The 18,354-nt window shown below is 29.8% G+C and overlaps 1 protein-coding gene across 3 annotated transcripts in view; it reads right to left on the reverse strand.

Moving 5' to 3' along the window:
- The window catches only part of LOC103569403 (myb-like protein I), a 153,722-nt gene that overhangs the window by 13,642 nt on the left and 121,726 nt on the right, over positions 1–18,354 (reverse strand). For all 3 annotated transcript variants that reach the window (XM_053740525.1, XM_014439947.2, XM_014439946.2), the window contains exons 5-9: positions 12,830–12,891; positions 3,444–3,719; positions 1,351–1,542; positions 992–1,226; positions 162–371 (exon numbers count right to left, since the gene is read on the reverse strand). In XM_053740525.1, coding sequence (XP_053596500.1) covers positions 162–371; positions 992–1,226; positions 1,351–1,542; positions 3,444–3,719; positions 12,830–12,891 — 975 coding nt within the window. The remainder of the gene's footprint in view (positions 1–161; positions 372–991; positions 1,227–1,350; positions 1,543–3,443; positions 3,720–12,829; positions 12,892–18,354) is intronic.

Below are 18,354 nucleotides of genomic sequence, written 5' to 3' on the forward strand. Positions count from 1 at the left end.
TAAATTTATTTGATTTAAATTAAAAATTGAAATATTAAATTCACAAATCCTTAACAAAATTTAATTTATTTGCATCAATAATGAATGATTAAATATCTATTTTTAAATTAAACACCAAATCAATTAATACACAAATGGGTATAAAATGACATATACTGTACCCATTAGCGCAATAAGATCGCCTTCAAGAAAACTCAGCTGATTTTCACCCGAACTCAAGTAAGCAAAAAGTGCACGTGCTAACGAAGCTTCACCCCATACGCCTGAGTTAACACCAGTGCCAGAGCCACCCCCGGCACTATTACTACCTGCTACACTATTTCTCGATGTCGGTGCCATTGATCTAGGTCGCGGTGGAGTTTCCGGTACATCTGTTGAAGTAAATAACTTTAGTTATCCTAAAAAGTATAAAAAAAAACTAAAAGTAATTACCAAAGATCGATTGTTTAATTTTCATTCAAACGGTTGTAAAATTTTCTATCAGATACTTTTGGTATGATAAAAAAAAAGAAAAATATTAACAAGTAAAAAATGTTGGTAGCGAGTCTACTGAACCACTCGAACCAATTCTACAACATTCTATATCCGCCACTCGATGTACAATTGCAATCGAATATGCATCGGTTAGTCGGATATTTTGATATCCCTCTATACAGATATATCAGTATTGGTTAAAATTTTTTTTATGTGTGCATAGATATGTATATATGTATAAACTACGTGAGTATCAATGTAGCTCTCATAAATTTGAAATTAATTTGCTCTTGTTGGATGCCAAATACTTGACTCAAGAATGATATGCATTGGATACACTTGAAGAGATTTATGCAGTTGTATATATTGTTGAATTCCACATAAAATGAGGTATAAAGTGAGTGTATGTATGTGTATGTGTATATGTGCATAAAGGGATGAAGAGTGATGAATGAGAAGGAAAGGAGGAGGAAGTAAAGAGAATCTGGTTGATATATAAATCTCTAAGATTAATTACCTGGTTCAAGAGACAAGCTTGAGGCATGGAGATTAGCTTCTGACCTTGCCCTTGAAAGCGCCGAAGAGAGATGAGATGGTGCGCCAGTGTGTAGAGAAGAAGGTGGATGACTTGGTGGTGGACCGAGACGTAATTCCAAGCAAGAACTATCCATACTTCTCGTTTTACGTAACTGTGAGCTCATGGTCAATTCAGAGCCCCCGTTCTCTTCATCCTCGGGCCAAAAAGAAACTTGCTGTAAAAGCAAACTTGCGAGTTAACTTTTCAACGAAAGCGTAGGGAATAGGTACAGTGGATTAATGGGAAATAACTTTTTGTTTACGGTAACAGAGTAAGAGGAAAAGTTGAGATTCACTTACACGAAGTCTAGATGCAAACATGTCTTCTACGGATTGGGGTAAATATTCACGAGTATTTGCAACTTCACGCCATTCGTCTACGGAAGGATGTAGTGCTGCCAAGGCAACTTCGTGAAAGCTTGCGTAATGTTTGGCCAGTGAGCATTGTCGCTCCAATACAAAACCATATCGTCTTCGTTCTTGAGTCATTGCCTGTTTTGTTTTCATCAACATGCAATTGTAAATATATTTAATATATAAATATTTACTATTGATAAAAAAAAATAATTTAATTCAAAAATTATCTAACAAATATTTTATAATAAATTAACTTCTAAAAATAAATAAAATTTTTATTTTTTCTTTCAAAAAATTCTTTATACAGGCATTGAAGCGACAGTAAGGACATTTTCGCTCTTTTTCTGATACGATCCTAAAGTTGGCATACAATTAACAATATTCGGATTTTTTTTTTAATAATTCAATTTAAAAAAAAATAAAAACCAAAAAAATGCACATATAGGAAATTTAAAAAACTATAGCTGCAATTTTTTAAAATAAGGTACCGGCGGGTTATAAGGCCTAGCTAAGGAAGATTTTGAATAGAATCGAAAATATTGCATTTAATTATCGAAATGTATCATTAATCGTTATTTCAATACATTAGAAATAAAATGTAATGAAGTAATGGTAATTTTTACTATAAACAAACAAAAAATTATACTTTTACAAAAACCATACGAGTAGGCCTTATTTTACTACGACAGGGTAATAAGGCCTACGGGTTAAACAAACTGGAATAGTTTAACTATAATTAATCAGGGTGGCCATAAACCTGGAAAACCGGGAATATCGGGAATTATCAGGGAATATAACATAACCGGGAAATATCATGGAATTGCCAGGGAATTTCGATAAGTATCCGGGAATTAAATTGTGACGGTTCAAAATTTAAAAAATTTTCAACAATAGACTAGTTATAGAAATTGAGAGATATTAAAAAAATTTCAAATTTTCAAGTAATTTTCAATAGACTGTAACTCGAAGGAAAATGGTCGTACGACAAAAACAAAAAAGATTAATTGTAGCTTCAGGTGTCTAGTTTTCTGATCTGATCTTTAAATTTTTTTATCATGTGCTGTTCCGGAGTAATCCTAAGAAAACTATCGAAAAAGAAATTGACCAAAGTTTTGCTCATCTTAAAAACGGTCTTCGAGCTTCAATAAATTTTTTTCGACATATCTGTATAATTATAATTGATTTTTGATTGCTCCGGGATTGTGCATAATTAAAAAATTTAAGGACCAGATCAGAAAACTAAACACTTGAACCTACAGTTTGCCGTTTTGTTTTTTGTTGTAAGACCATTTTTCTTCGAGTTACAAGCTGTTAAAAATTACAAAAAAATATTCAATTTTTTTTAGCATCCTTTAATTTTTATAACCATACTATTCTAAATTTATTTTAATTATAAAATTTCTTATTAAATATTTTACCTTACACATTTTTAAAATCGAATAATTAAAAGTAGGCAATATTAATTTATTTTATTGTCATTTCTTATGATTTCTCGCATGATTTAATTATCAAATTTAATAATTGACAATGAAAATATAATAAAAACTTTGAATATCTAAATGATACGAATAAAATTTTTCAATCAGGGAAAAATGTGAAAAACTTTACTGAAAAACCGGGAAATATCAGGGAATTTTGTAATCTTGTCTTCGTGGCCACCCTATTAATAAAATTGGTTTCAGAGATGAATCATCACTTAAATTTAGCAACAATACTTTTTAAGAGCCTGAAGACTAGATTGTTTTTTATAATTTCTTCTGTGCTACGATAGCATATGACGGATGATGAAATATAGAAGACAGGGAACGTGGTATCGGGGCTCTATAAATTTGTCGTAACATCTCTATGCAAGACCCTTCTACTGGAGTAGCCTTTAGCGGAGGCGGTTATTTTAAATATCATTTCTGTCACTTAGGCCTTATTACCCGATAGGCCTTATTACTTGCGAGTACCTTATTTCTTGGTAAAAAAACCTCCTAACTCCACATTTTTAAAGGAATGACTTTTTTTTTATAAAAATCGTGATTAAAACTTACGTTTTTAAGACTTTGTTCACAAAATGCATCTAATTTAGATTTTTCTTCCTCAAGTATCTGCATATTTTTTAATTCTTTATCCATTGCTAATCCACTTTTACTAGCGCCACGTGATTTTTTCCTCTGTTTTTTCATTGTTGCCGCAGCTTTGCTGTAAGTTTCTGATCTTAATTTATGCTGCTGAAGAAATTTTTTCTGCTCACTCTGCACAACTTTTGTATCTTTTTCGAGATTTGTTTCCAGTGGTACCAATAAATCCACGTAGAATGCTTTTAACTGCAATAAAAATTTTAAATTCCTCTATATAATTAAATCATTTTTTTATCAATTCAATTCTTAACTAAAATATTATCACAGATAATAGTATCCAGAAAATAATTAACAGCAAAAAAGTGAATTGAAAAAAACCAGTAGGATGAAATATTACATTTCTTTCTTTTTTTTTTTTTTTTTTTTTTTTTTTCTTCAATTTTATTAATAGTGAGTAAAAACACGAACAAGTTGTCATGGGAATTGTGATGATCGTCTCAACTATTTTTAAATGAAAATAATATTCAAGTTGACTCGATTCCTAACGTAATTAGCAAAAAAAAAAAAACTAAAATAGCAGTTGATAGAAATTTCAAGAGTTCCTTTTAAAATTATTCATGAATTCAGTTATTCTACAAAATCACTTTTTATAACGACAAGAATGAAAATTATTCATTTAATTGATGTTTTAAAGTGTGCACAAAATTTTTCCATTGAAAAAAAAAAAAAAAAAAAAAAAACAAGATTGATCTGTAATTAAACTTCTCAATAGTAATTTTTTTTTTATCGGAAGTTATAATTTACTTTTTTTTTATTCTAATCATTGTAATATCATAAAAATAAATATGAAAAAACGCGGCAAGCTAAAGGGAAGTTTTTTAAAGTTCAAATAAAAGAGGAAAATAAAAAAAAAAAAAAACAAATAAAATAAAATAAAAATTGTGAAGTAGAAGAGATTTTACAGTATACATGAAATAGATGGAGGTAAAAGTTAAACTCTTTTTTTTGTTATATAAAAAAAATTAAACTACATATAGAATTTTTTTTTTTTTTTTTTTTTTTTTTTCATATTGGAGAATTTATATATCTTTTATATATACACGCAGCAACGAGAGCAATACGTAAAAATCTCATTGGCATTTGTTCAGCTTGTTTGAATTTTTTATACCTGAATGAGTGTCCATTGGTCATTCTTTTTTCGCTTTAATAAACATTGATTACTAGCAGAAAAAATTTTTTATCGAAAAATAAATATAAAAAAAACATAATTCGTTTTAGTATGATTGGGAACAATTAATGTCTACAAATGCGAACATAAATTGAACTAATACTGTAAAAACAAAAAATATTCAAAATTTTTCAATTACAAAAAAAATATAAATTATTTCATTTATTTATTTGGCGACAGTAATTCTGAAGAACGCACCGGCAAGTGAGTATCAACAGAAAAAATAAAATAAAGAATAAAAAATTCAAACTCTGACTTTCGCTCTATTGAAGCACAACGTTAGGGGAATTTTTACCCTCGACTCTATCAGAAAAAAGTTCTCGCACCTCCTTGGATTTAAAAATACATGTCTCCCATCGGTACAAAACTTTGTTATTTTTTCATACTAGCAAGAGACTGGAAAATGTTTAAAATTGGTTGAATGAACGTTTTTTCTTGCTCGAGGTTAGTTAGTTCAACTCATCCTTTGTAAAAAAAAAAAAAAAAAAAAAAAAAAAAAAAAAATTTAAGTTGGGATAAAATAAAATGAAATTGTTGTAAAAAAAGTAAGAAAGAAATTTAAATGAATAGAATATACGCTCATTGCACTGAATAAAGCGCTAAAAATCTTGTAGAGTCATGAACCTTTCGCAGCGCGAAATGTCTCTAGGGACTGTGTGCAAGCACAAGGTGGATAAGGTAAAATGGCCGTACAAACATCTCTCGCTGTGTAAATTCAAACAGATGAAAACGACGTTCTTTTATTTCGGATCTAAGCTTTTCTACTTTTTTTTTTTTTTTTTTTTTTTTTTAACTTCTTGTTCAATCACTTACATTTTATTGTGAGTATATTCTACTTGTGAATCGAATAGCGTTTTTTTATGACTTAAATGATCGGAAAATATTTTTTTATAAGAAAATATTGAGATCGGTTTTTAAAATTTTTTTCTATTCAGTATTCGGCAGTTGAAAAAAAAATAATAATAAAGCGAGTAAATATTTTTTCTAGGTAAATAAAGTTTATTAATTAAAAATTATTCTAGTAACTTGTGAATTTAAATAGGGGAAGAGATGGGTAAATAAGCTTCCTGAAAAAAAATTGCTGGTAGAGACTTTTCTTACTACTTTCTTTTTTTTTTTAAACATTAAATAAATAATCGATGTTAATACTACTTAACAATCATAAAGTGATAATTGGAAACATGGGGGAAAATGAATAGCTAGTAACTAGGTATCCACATCATTGCACAAAGCTTTTGGTCAATTAAATTGGATATAAGAGTTCAATGAGTAATTATTGTATGAAAAATCTGTCTAAAAATTTTTTTACTAAAACCGAGTACTTTATTTGAGTTCAAATAGAAATGTTTTACATTTTTCTTTTGCTATTTTTTCCTTGATTATATTTTAATGGTGAGTAAAAAAATTTTTGGTAAAAAACAAAAAATTAAGTATTTTCAGCATTAAAAATCAGTATTGGTAAATTATTTCAAGAGAATTTCTATTTAGTTGCTATAATCGACCAATGCCTTCGCGTCTGTTCTAACATTTCTTAGAGAACAATAAACCCTAATTAAAGTAGTGTAGTAACTCAAGATTTTGATAGTATCACTGAGTTTACGCAATGTAATGTAAACTTAGTCTAAACCTACACGTATACCTACAAGTATATTTTCATATTGCTATTTAATATTAGATCTAAATAATACATATGTATACAGTTGTCGGGTCTTTGTCTGAGAAATAAATAAATAATATAATTTTTGATAGCTGATCACTGATTGGAAATTTTTTTTGCCGAAAATTTGTGGCTCAAATGCCTCTACACGAAAAGAAAATTATAGGAAGTATTTCTATGTATTATGGGAATTGTACCCATATTATTATAGGAATGGTCTCTATAATTTATAGGAACCATTCCTATAATTATAGGAACCATTCTCATAATGGTATGGGTATCATTCCCATAATTATAGGAGCTATTTCTATAATTATGGGTAACATTCCTATAATTATAGGAACTGCTCCGATAATTTATGGTCGTCATTCCTATACTGGTATAGGATGAAATTTCACAAAATTATAGGAACCATTTCTATAATTTTTTTTCCGTGTATTATGATACCGTTTAGTCTCTTGAAAAACTTTTTATAACATTTTTCAACGGCCAATTTTTTTTCTTTCAATTTTTATTCGTGAAAAATTTCAGTAAATTCACTTTTCTCTATCCCTTATCTTTTGCATTAAAAATTTTCAAAAAAATAGAGTAATTAAAACACTTAAAACTAATAAATACACGGAGAGAAATTTATGGTACCAATTGCCATATATTATGGGAATGGTTCCCATAACATAGATAATCGATTTTTTTAAATTGTCGATTATAGGAACGGTATCCATATATATCATGGTAATCATTACTATAATCATATGGTAAGAATTTCCATACATTATGGGAATGATTACCATAGTATACAGTAACGTTTACCATAGTATAATGGGAACAATTACCATAACATTATAGGAATAGTTACCATAATATATAGGGCTTATTCCCATATGTACTTAGGAACCGTTACAATATGGTTATAGGATTGGTTTCTATTTGCTTATTAACTATTCCTATGAGTATGGTAATCATTACCATGATTCTTTCACATGCAATATGGGAGCTGTTACCACACGCTGAAAAATAAATGGTAATACTTACCATCTTAACCAAATAACTATTCTCATATCCTTACATTTTAATAATTCTCATTTTTTTATGTTCTTTCCTATCGGAGATGGTAACCATTCTTATCCGTGATGATAATCATTACTATCTTAGAAGGCAGAATAAAAATTTTTTAGATATAAGAAATATTACTATCTAGATGGTAACTCATACTATCGGTAATAATTACTATTGATATACGAGAAACAAATAGTTAACATAAAAGCATGATGATAATTATCACAAACAGATGGTAATCATTCCCTATTGCAAGGTGGTAATAGTTACCATTTTTTTTAGTGTGCATAATGATGGTAATTGTTCTTATACTTATGGGAACTTTTCGCAGAAAGTATCGGCCTTTATCCCATAATTCCAAGTAATCATTACCATATCGGTATGGAATGATATTTCATAAGCGTACTAAGAACGGTTACCATAAATTTCTCTCCGTGTACTTTTGCCTCAATTACGAATATTGTTTCAATGTTCATCTAATAAAAATGAAAAAATTCCAATTAAATTTTTGATTGCTTAAAAAAATTTTTTAAACTATACTAAAAAAAATACAAAAAGTATTTGAATCGCGCCGAACTTTAAACTTTTATTTTATTAATAAAAAAAAAATGCATGAAATGAAATAAAATTTATGGATGAAATTTCATTAGATTTTCGTTTAAATTTATAAAAATCATTTCTATTATATTATAAAAGATATGCATCTTTATAGTAGTAATTCTTACTAGCACGATCTCATTGCAACATTCTACTCAGTTGTTACGTATTAAAGTTTGAAACCTCGCCGAGCCGAAGGCAACTTTTAATCCGATCAACGTCTCGACTACTTCCTCATCCCCATCCCCATCCTCATCTTACCTGAGGGGACAGTTCACAAAGACTTATACACGATAAAATACACTTGGCTTCACATTTGCGTAGGGCTTATATACTACACTTAAACTTTAAAAAAAAAAACTTATATTTCTATTATCATATTAAATAAAATTACTTACATACATTAACTAAATAAATTTTACTTTTTTCATTTACAGACAAAGTAGATAAAATAAATTCTGTCAGACAAGTTATTTTTTTATTATTTCAATACGAAACAAAAGCAGAAATGAAAAAAATTTTCCAATAAATCTGACACAAGTATAAACGTGACAATAGAAGAAGGTGTCATTGAAATCAAACATAAAAACGCTAAAACAAATTTTGAAAGATTTATTTTTTCGTAAAAGCTTTCTACTCAGTTTCACCGATTTCACTGTCACGTACTGCTTACTTGGTACCATCAAACACAAAAAAATATAACTATATCTTATCTTATATTTCTACTTTTATTTTATTTATTTATTTTTTTTTTTATATGCCATAAAATAAATTACAGCCTGCACCATAAGTAATAAGTATAAAAATATATAAATATATATATAGAGTAAAGAAAATGGGAATAAAGTCAGTAGTAGTTTACAAAAGCTATCACAAACTTGATGTATAGTATTCTCAATAACTTGAAATCGACAAGCATTTCTTATCTGAAGCATCTATGGGAACCATATCTCAACATTCCAATTCCACTCTTATGCCATCCCATTCCATCTCTACTTGTTCATACTCCAAGTATCAACGCGAGAGATGTTGAGATGCTTTTCACTTTGTTTCTTCTTGCCTCACCTCACACCTCATCCCTACTATGCTATTATTATCTCATATATAATCTCTTCTACACATACTTTTAACGAAAAGTTCTTGGTTTTAGTGTCTAGATTAAAGTAAGCCCCTGAATGAATATGAAAATGTATGAAGAAAAAAGTATTAATAAAATCATATTAAAAAAAAAATTCTATTTTATAACACCGCTTGAAAGTGTTGAATTATAGTATATTGCGTGACAAGGGATGAAGCAAGACGATTTCAGACAAGGGTCAAATCGACTGTCCGAGCCAAAGACGAGGGCTGACATCACCCGAAGTCCGAAATCGTACCTTGTCCCGTGGCATGCTATATTTTTCATATCACCTGCATTGATACTGAGTTTCAATGTCTGGAGTCAGTCAAAACAGGATAATTTCTGATCGATAGCGTGGAAAACAAAGAATACTGTATTTTAAGTATGGAAATTCGAATAATTTAACAAGAAAATCAATGGCTTTTCTCGCCTCCGGGCGGAAACCGTCAACTCTCGTCCTGCTGTGCAAAACGAAGTTGCCGCTTTCCGCCTCCGTCGAGGAGAAAAATAGCATACACACCTCGGAAAGTAAATAAGAAAGCCTCAGATCACATGTTTATTTGTGATCTGAGATATTTCTTACTTTACCGCCCTAGGTGTGTAATATACTAATTATTAATTTAATAATTTTTTGACCATATCTGCACCGAAAGTTTAAATTCTCTTGTTTAGAGGGAAGAAAGTCATTCTTTCCTCTTATGAGAAAACAAATGATAGAATTAGCGCATGCGCCATTCTTCCCTTGGACAGAGGCAAAAATTTTAACTTTCAGGTGCAGATCTGGTGAAAAATCGTATACTCTACGGCGGAAGTAAGACATTTCAATCCGCGTGTTTGCCACCCTCGCTTTTAGCTCAAGTAGGCAATTACATACACAAGTCGGAATGTCCTACTTTCCTCCCTAGGTGTGTAATTTACTATTTCTTCCCTCCGAGTGCGAAACGAAGTTGTCGCTTTTCGCCTCTGTCGAGGAGAAAGATAGTATACTCTCTCAGCATGAATAAGTGAAAGTGAGTGAATATTCAGAAATTTCAAGTGCAAACCGAATCACTAATTTCAAAAAATGGTTCGGTTGGCACTCCGAATTAGTGCATATTCACTTATTTCACTTATTCATGTTTAGAGAGTACACATCTTGGGCAGTAAATACAAAAACCTCAGATCATATGTTTATTGATGACAATTACATGTGATCTGAGACATTTCTTACTTTACTGCTCTAGGTGTGTAATATACTAATTTTTGTATTGGAATTTATGTTATTTTTTTATTTTCCCACACAATTGCTACTTTTGGTGGATATTAGAATGACTTAAATATTTGGAGCTTTGCAATAAATAAATGAGATTCTGACAGGGATGAAAGCAAGTCAGAAACTAATTAAGCGGGCAGAAACATGAGTTTTTTTCCCTAGGGAAGAAAGTGATCAGTTTCTACCCGCTAAATCGCATTAGTTTGAAATTGGCTTGTTTTGACAAAAAAATGTAACAAAAAAATTAAAAATTATGCTCGTATAATTGTGACTAATTTGAGTATAAGTTCACTATTGTCATAAATTTATAACCGTAATTTAAACGAGAAAAAAATACATTATTCTATACACATGTGCTATTTTTTCCGTTAAAATATTTCAACTATTTTTTCGTTCTCGTAGCAAGACTCCTTATCCAGGAATATTTATCGTCCCATTTTGTTCTCTAAGTACACAGTAAGAGCCACATTTTTATGTTCATTGTCCGGGCAAAAGTGCAGTACAGAAAAAGGGAAAATAATGGCTAGACATTCTTAAGCAGTGCTATTGCAAAACGATTGAGATACAGAAAATAATACATAGCTTTCTCGAGTGTAAACTTGACGTTATAATTGGAGGTAAAATGCTGGCAATAAAGATGTTTTTGTTGTTGCTGCTGTAGCTGCTGTCTGTTGTTTATACTTATACTTTATAAATAACTCTCATGAAAGTATTACGTAAGAAGAAAGAAAATTCATTAAGAAAATAAACTGCATTATAAGACTCAAATAATTGCTTTCAAGATAATACTTATATATTAACTTGACATTTTAATTCCCTTTAAATTTATATTAAAAGTACTTGGATAATATAAATTATAGATAATATATATGATACATTACATATAATATATCTATCGCGATTATATCACTCTGATTTAATACATAGGGGAGATTGGGCCAAAATGAGATGCCACTTTTGAGCCAAAAAAAAAAATTATTTTTTACCCGAGTTAAAGAACAAATTCAGATTTAAGTCTCAAAGTTCTCAATGAGATTTTTGAGGATCAATTCAGAATTTTAAGATTGACAGCAGTAGGGAAAGTTATCCTAGTTTAGTCCTCAGAGTAGTTGTTAGACCAATTTTACGACTTTCAGAACTAAACTGGAATAACATAATCTGGATTACCCATACAAAGTCATCAAGCTTTGAAATTTCCCCATAGATCGGCCGATGCCGATTGGCCAATAAATGGCTAACTATACTGGCCCGTGCATGGTGAATCATTCACAGGCCGTCTTTTTGCTTATAAAAACGGCGCACAATTAACCGCCGTTCGTTGGCCAACGGTTTGATCGAGTGCTCTTGATACCAAGCTTTAACCGTTGATTGATTGTCACGATTGGCCAATGCTTGCGACTGCCATGCTTGGCATACTGTTATCATCCGATATTTAGCTGATCTTCGGCCGATGCTTGAAAATTGGCAACCATTCACGAGCCAGTAATGAGCCGATTCTTTTTCTTTGTATGGGTAGAACCTCAAAATACTCAAAAAATACAGGAATAATTTTATCCACACTTAAACTTCAAAAGTCTCATTCGACATATTCTCTCCTCTTCCTTTTCTATCTAAAATTTCTCAAAGTCTGAAATATAACTTTTCATTCGTTGAGGATTAGAGTCTTAGGTCTTAGTTATAAGTTAAAATCACTCAGGCATTTATAAAAAATGTGGTGTCTCATTTTCCCCGGTCTCCGCTAATTAGTAAAAATTAAATATTAATTATTTATGACTAATTTACCTCAAAATAAATTCTGCTAACGTGAATTTATTTTTATAAGTTTAAAATACATATTCATGTTGAAAAAAAAAAAAAAAAAAAATAGAAATAAACGTACGCGAAAATTATTTAAAGTTTCTAATTAATATTCTAGTAGCAACGACATTGGTCTCAAAATTTTCCCACCTAACTTACTTGTCTTACTGTAGTACGACATCGTTGAGAGTCAGTTTTCACGCAAGAATAAGACTATTTCCTCTAACTATATTTCTACAACTACTTTGTCTTCTTCTTCTTCGTCTTACCACTTGCAGAGGCTTCTAACAGGGTGCATAAATCAGAGCTTTTAATTGCCTTGCCTGAGTTTATTTAAATAATTTAAATGCTTGATGTCTTTGAGTAAAAAAACGACTATTTTTCTTTTATAGTAAAACGAATAAGAGTGATGAAGCCTAGAACGCTATCCAATTTCCACTACTGGTGTCTTATTCAATAAAACTCACTCTTCAAATTTAATTATGTTTATTTAAAATCATAAATAATTTAACGTCAAGTTGGATAGAAAAAAAACTTTGTTAAGCTAACCTTAAAAGAAACCGCGTTACATAAATCGAAAAATAGTCAGAGGGAAGAAAAACGGGAAAAATGGACCCCCTAAATATTTATAACAATTAAATTTACTTACGATGTTCATTTCTTGGTCTTGTATTTCTTTATAGACCTCTACGATTCTCATTAAAGCAGAACCTGTAATAAAAAAAATATATATATAAATACTAATTCCAAAAACTAAAAACTATTTTACATTAATTTATTATAAATAGTAAACAAAAATTTTACTGAATTTTTTTCTGGCATAAAATAAGCTTTTTCAAGTTTAAAAAAAAAAGATGTGATAATAAAACTAAAGTTTTCCCGAAAGTAGCGATAAAGGATAGAACTCAGTAACGGTATTTACAGGGGTTGCAAGTCAAATAGGAGTGAGGCCAAACGGGCATTGCGGCACAAGATCTTGAATTATTCAAAGACCAGTGGCGATACTTTAATCCGGTTGGTGTGCGGGAGTTGTGGACCGAGCTTAAACGCGTGGCGCCAACGCTTTCCCAAGTGACTTTCACAGCGAAAGAAAATTCTCACTTTTTTTCTCACTATTTTATACCATTCTCGATGGGAAAATATTTTATATAATTTATACATTGTCAACAAAGAGTATAATTTATTTTAATTTCTTTTCAATTGATCAAAAATTTAGATATTAATTTTGCCGTAAAGAAACCCGGGGCAAAGTGAAACACTATTTCACAGAATTTTTTTTTTTAATATAAAAACTTTTATTTACGGAGCTCAAAGTAAGATGGGCGTTGATCACCAAACGATACGGCAAATTCAAAATTTAGACAATCAAAAATTCAAAAAAATTTTTTTATAGTGGTCTATTTCGCCTCGTAGTTTTGTTTTAACTCTCCCTAATTCAAGAAAATAAATCACAGAATAAACACTTGAAAAAAAAGTTTTTTTACTCAAAATTCTGACAACATTTCTCTAGTAGTCAACTTACCCCATTTTTTCTTAAATCATAAATAAATATATCTAATAAAAAAAGAAAAAAAAACTTCTTGTATGTGAAATAAAAGAATACTTCCGTAATTAAAAATTATAATTAGCGATAAATATTTGAAATTGTCCTAAATATTAAATTTAAAAAACTGAATACTTCAAATAAAATCCTGCTACAATTTATTTTGTTCCTCATTTTTTGTCGGAAACATATTGAAATAATTTATCGTAAAAAAAATTTTTAATTATCTAAAATCTTTTTCAAACATTATATCTGTAAATAATGTGTTCAATGATCGAAAGTGAGATCTTATTTTTTTATTAGTATCAGAGGCCATTAATTATTAGCACTATACAGTAATGGATTTATGGAGGACACGTGTGATTCATGAGAGAGATTTAAGAGTTAATTAAGTTTTTAATACGTCACTGAATTTTCACCCAATAGATAATTAATATTATTTTATTTATAAATCCCATAAAAACATTCACTATAATTTAATATAATTATAAAAATCTCAAAATGTCACATTAACTTTCCCCGTAAGAGAAAAAATCGCTCGAAAAAAACTCTAAAAAAGTTTATTGAAAAAAAAATCAACTTGAAGTTCTAATCCGAAACCAATAACTTCCCGAATTTTTGAAAATTCTCAATTTTCTTAGCGGAAAGTTAAAAGTTTTTCAAGTGCCCTGAAACCAAAAAAATTTTCATTTTTACGGGAAAATAGGGTACCCCCTAAAAGAGGTGAAAAAAAAAAATTTTTTTTGGATATTAAATAAATTTGATGAAATTAAATTTTTTCATAAGTAATTTACAAAACGAAAAATTGCATTTTACACAATTATTGGATGCAACGAAAAAGAAAATTATTATTGGTTTTTGTGGTAAAACAAAAGCCATTAACAGTTTTTGACTAACACTCAATTTTTGAAAAAGTTTAGCAAAAAATATTCAAAATAATGCTCTATCATATTTACAAAAGTGATCATGGAATATTTAAAAAACATTTAAAAAATAAAATTTTTTTTTCATAAAATTTTGGGGGTACCCCGTTTTGCTTACCCCCTCTTCCCCCACATCGAATATTTTTAGAATCTTTTTAGACCGAATTTTTTTTACATGGTTGCTTTAAAAAAATTAACGATAACAATGTACACAAAAGTAATCTAAATGATCTCCGTAAATATTGAACATTAGTGAATGAGAAATCGCAACGTCACATCTCGGCCAAGCAATGTGGTAATCCTTTGCAATACGTAAAGCTCAAACTAACAGTGGCACCAGCATATCGGCTAGTAGTATAGCCAGGTGTACGTGAATAGGAAAACCCTATATATATATATATCTAAATGTATATGTACACGATAGGTACAGTGAATAAGGGAATGGGAGCAATGAGAAGCGAGAGGGTGTAACGCAGCGTAACGACGCTTACGGGGCTTTGGTTCCGATATGCGGCTTCACTGGGATCGGGTTAATGCTTGAAGCAAGGGTTTAGCGAGACAACGTAAACAGGAACAACAAACCCCCATCCCTATTTTGCATTGCAATTTCTCAGTTCCTCTGGTAAATAACCAACAAAATAAAAATAATTATAAATGAATTATTATTTTAATGAATTTCGTTGTCTATTGTTAAAAAATACAAACGAGTAATAAAATCAGCTTTAATATAATCATTTAGTAAATTATCAAATAACCTGGGTTTTTACTCACTATAAACGTTTTATTTTATTTTATTTTATTTTTAATCTCATCAGCATCATACTTATCACAAGGTGATTTAAATAATTAACGAAACAAAAAAAAATTAAAAAGCCTCGAGTAGCGTGTAGTGATGAAATGGCCGGAAGCTCCATAAAAGCGCGGACCCTTCCTGAATTGTTGATGCACCTCTACTTGGAAAAATATACCATTTACGTTTGCGTGTAACAGAGAAAACTAACAGCACCATCTCCAATATAACTTATGTTAGAAAGCTTTGTAAGAAGTTTCTTGAGCTTCTGAGCTTTATAAACCAACTATTCTCTTGGCTAGTGCTGTTTAAAAACAAAACTTTAAAACTGAACTTGTGTATTCTCGTAACGCATTTTTAAGTACTTTCGAATAAAAAATAAAAATTTACAATTTACATATTGAATTTAAAAAAGGATTCAACTCAATACGACTGACTAAAATAAATTTAAAATTTTATTTTTTTTTTGATACAGTTGGAATATAAAATTTATAAATCCAACAGATTGTGGAATACTACTTTTCCTTTGATAAAATCACTATTGAGGAATTTACCATAGACAAATATTTGAATGGTTGAATACAACTTCAGACCAAGATCATGACATTGGATATTCTGTTTGTCTCGGTTCCCTTTCAGTAGTTTCTGTTCAGATTGTAAATTCTCAACCAATCTATACATCTACGTATATCTGTGTCTATAAGTATGAAAGTGTCAATGTATAGAGGAAACGGAGGCACAATGAAATACAACTTTTGGGAAAAAGAAAATTTCTTTTGTTTAAAAATGATCAGATAAGGTACCGGCGGGGTAATAAGGCCTAGTTAAGGGCGATTTTGAATAGAATCGAAAATATTGCATTTAATTATCGAAATGTATCATTAATCTTTATTTTAATACATTAGCCATAAAATGTAATGAAGTAATGGTAATTTTTACCATAAACAAACAAAAAATTATACTTTTACAAAAACCATACGAATAGGCCTTATTTTACTACGACAGGGTAATAAGGCCCATGGGTTAAACAAACTGGAATAGTTTAACTATACTTAATAAAATTGGTATTAGAGATGAATCATCACTTAAATTTAGCAACAATACTTTTTAAGAGTCAGAAGACTAGATTGTTTTTTATAATTTCTTCTGTGCTACGATAGCATATGACGGATGATGAAATATAGAAGACAGGGAACGTGGTGTCGGGGCTCTATAAATTTGTCGTAACATCTCTATGCAAGACCCTTCTTCCAGAGTAGCCTTTAGCGAAGGCGGTTATTTAAAATATTATTTCTGTCACTTAGGCCTTATTACGCGACAGGCCTTATTACCCGCGGATACCTTACGATTTGTACACCGTAAAAAGACTGGAGTTAAAAATGAACTCATTTTAACCCCGTTTGGTGTTAAAATGAAATTACCCAGTGGTGGAGGCGTAATTAGGAAGTGTTAAAATACTGGTGTTAAACCGGTGTAAAAGGGGAGTAATACTGGTGTAAACTGCATCCGCTTGGAGTTTTAACTTTAAATATTATAAAATACAAAAATTGTCATTTCTTTATGAAAATTAACAAAAAAATATCATTTAGTAACAAGTATAGTGATCGAGCAAGTAAAAATATTTACAAAGTAAAATATTTACACCGGCGGCGGCGTTAATTTCACACCGCTTTCGGTGTAGAAATTTAACACCGCCGATTTTAACATCTACACCGCTCAGACTTATCCTGGTGATTTTTTATAGTATAGAAACACTTGAGGCAAGTTGACCACTTTGGGCAATGAAGCCAATTATAAATTTTTAGTAAATTTTTTTTTTCTGAAAATGTCTTTCATTCTAGTGAGAAGGTGAAAAACTCGAATTTAAGGTAAAATGGGCTATTAACAAAACGAAATTATTTTTTTTACTTGAATTTATTGTACTTAGTCTATATAGAAAATTTCTATTAGAAATTGAAGCTTATTTCGATAATTATCGATATTAAACTCATTACCGATGTCTAATAATAAAGTACTTTAAAAAAATATAATAATTGAATTAGTGACTTTTTTTAAATTACCCGCCATCTTTTTTACTATTTCTTAAAATATAAGTTTATGAAAAAAAAAAATTTTATTTATTATTGACTCATTTTACCTCAGACTCAACTTTTTCTAGAACTCAATAAGAAATAAAAATTTTTTGTACTGAAAATTTAAAATTAGCCGCTCACTGCCTCGGCTAAGCAACTTGTCCCATCTTTTAATGGATTGATAGCATTTTTGGAAAAAAAAATTTTATTTAAAAAATTATTTTTTATTTAAAATTTTACCCCAATCTTTCCTATATAAGTGTTGATATATATTTTGCTGGTTCGTATAAATATGGATAATATAAATATCCAGAGAATTTGTTTGAGTATTTGGCTTGGAGTTATAAAAAAGAATCCAAGTATTTGCTTTTAAATTTTCGAAGAAATTTTTATGTTTAAGCAAAAGATATAGTTATTTCCGGATACTCATTTAACTTTACTTCTACGTACTTTCATAGTAGAGTGCGGTTTAATATTGTTTTATTTAGCTGCAATGCGGATGAGTGAGCAAGTAAGTTTTACGCTTCCAGCTTCTCTATCTGTAAAACACTAGAGTTTATGTTTGCGTATATTATGCAAGTTGTGAGTACTTTAGAATATATATAAAAAAAAAAAAATTAGCAGATAAAAAAATTAAATATGCGTAGGAGAAATATGAAAGGGTTATAAAGTTGAATAAGAAGATGAAGAAAAAAAAAAGAGAAAGAAGGCAAGGAAAGGAAAATCTGAAGAAATAGAAAGATGTTTGCCCCAGGCAGTTTTCCAGGCTCACCACAATTTATTTCGTTCGATCCATTTCATTTCTCGGTCGAGATAACCCGTTACGAAACTTTATTTACCGATCAT

This window comes from Microplitis demolitor, chromosome 7 (assembly GCF_026212275.2).
Source record: "Microplitis demolitor isolate Queensland-Clemson2020A chromosome 7, iyMicDemo2.1a, whole genome shotgun sequence".
Taxonomy (NCBI): Eukaryota; Metazoa; Arthropoda; class Insecta; order Hymenoptera; family Braconidae; genus Microplitis; species Microplitis demolitor.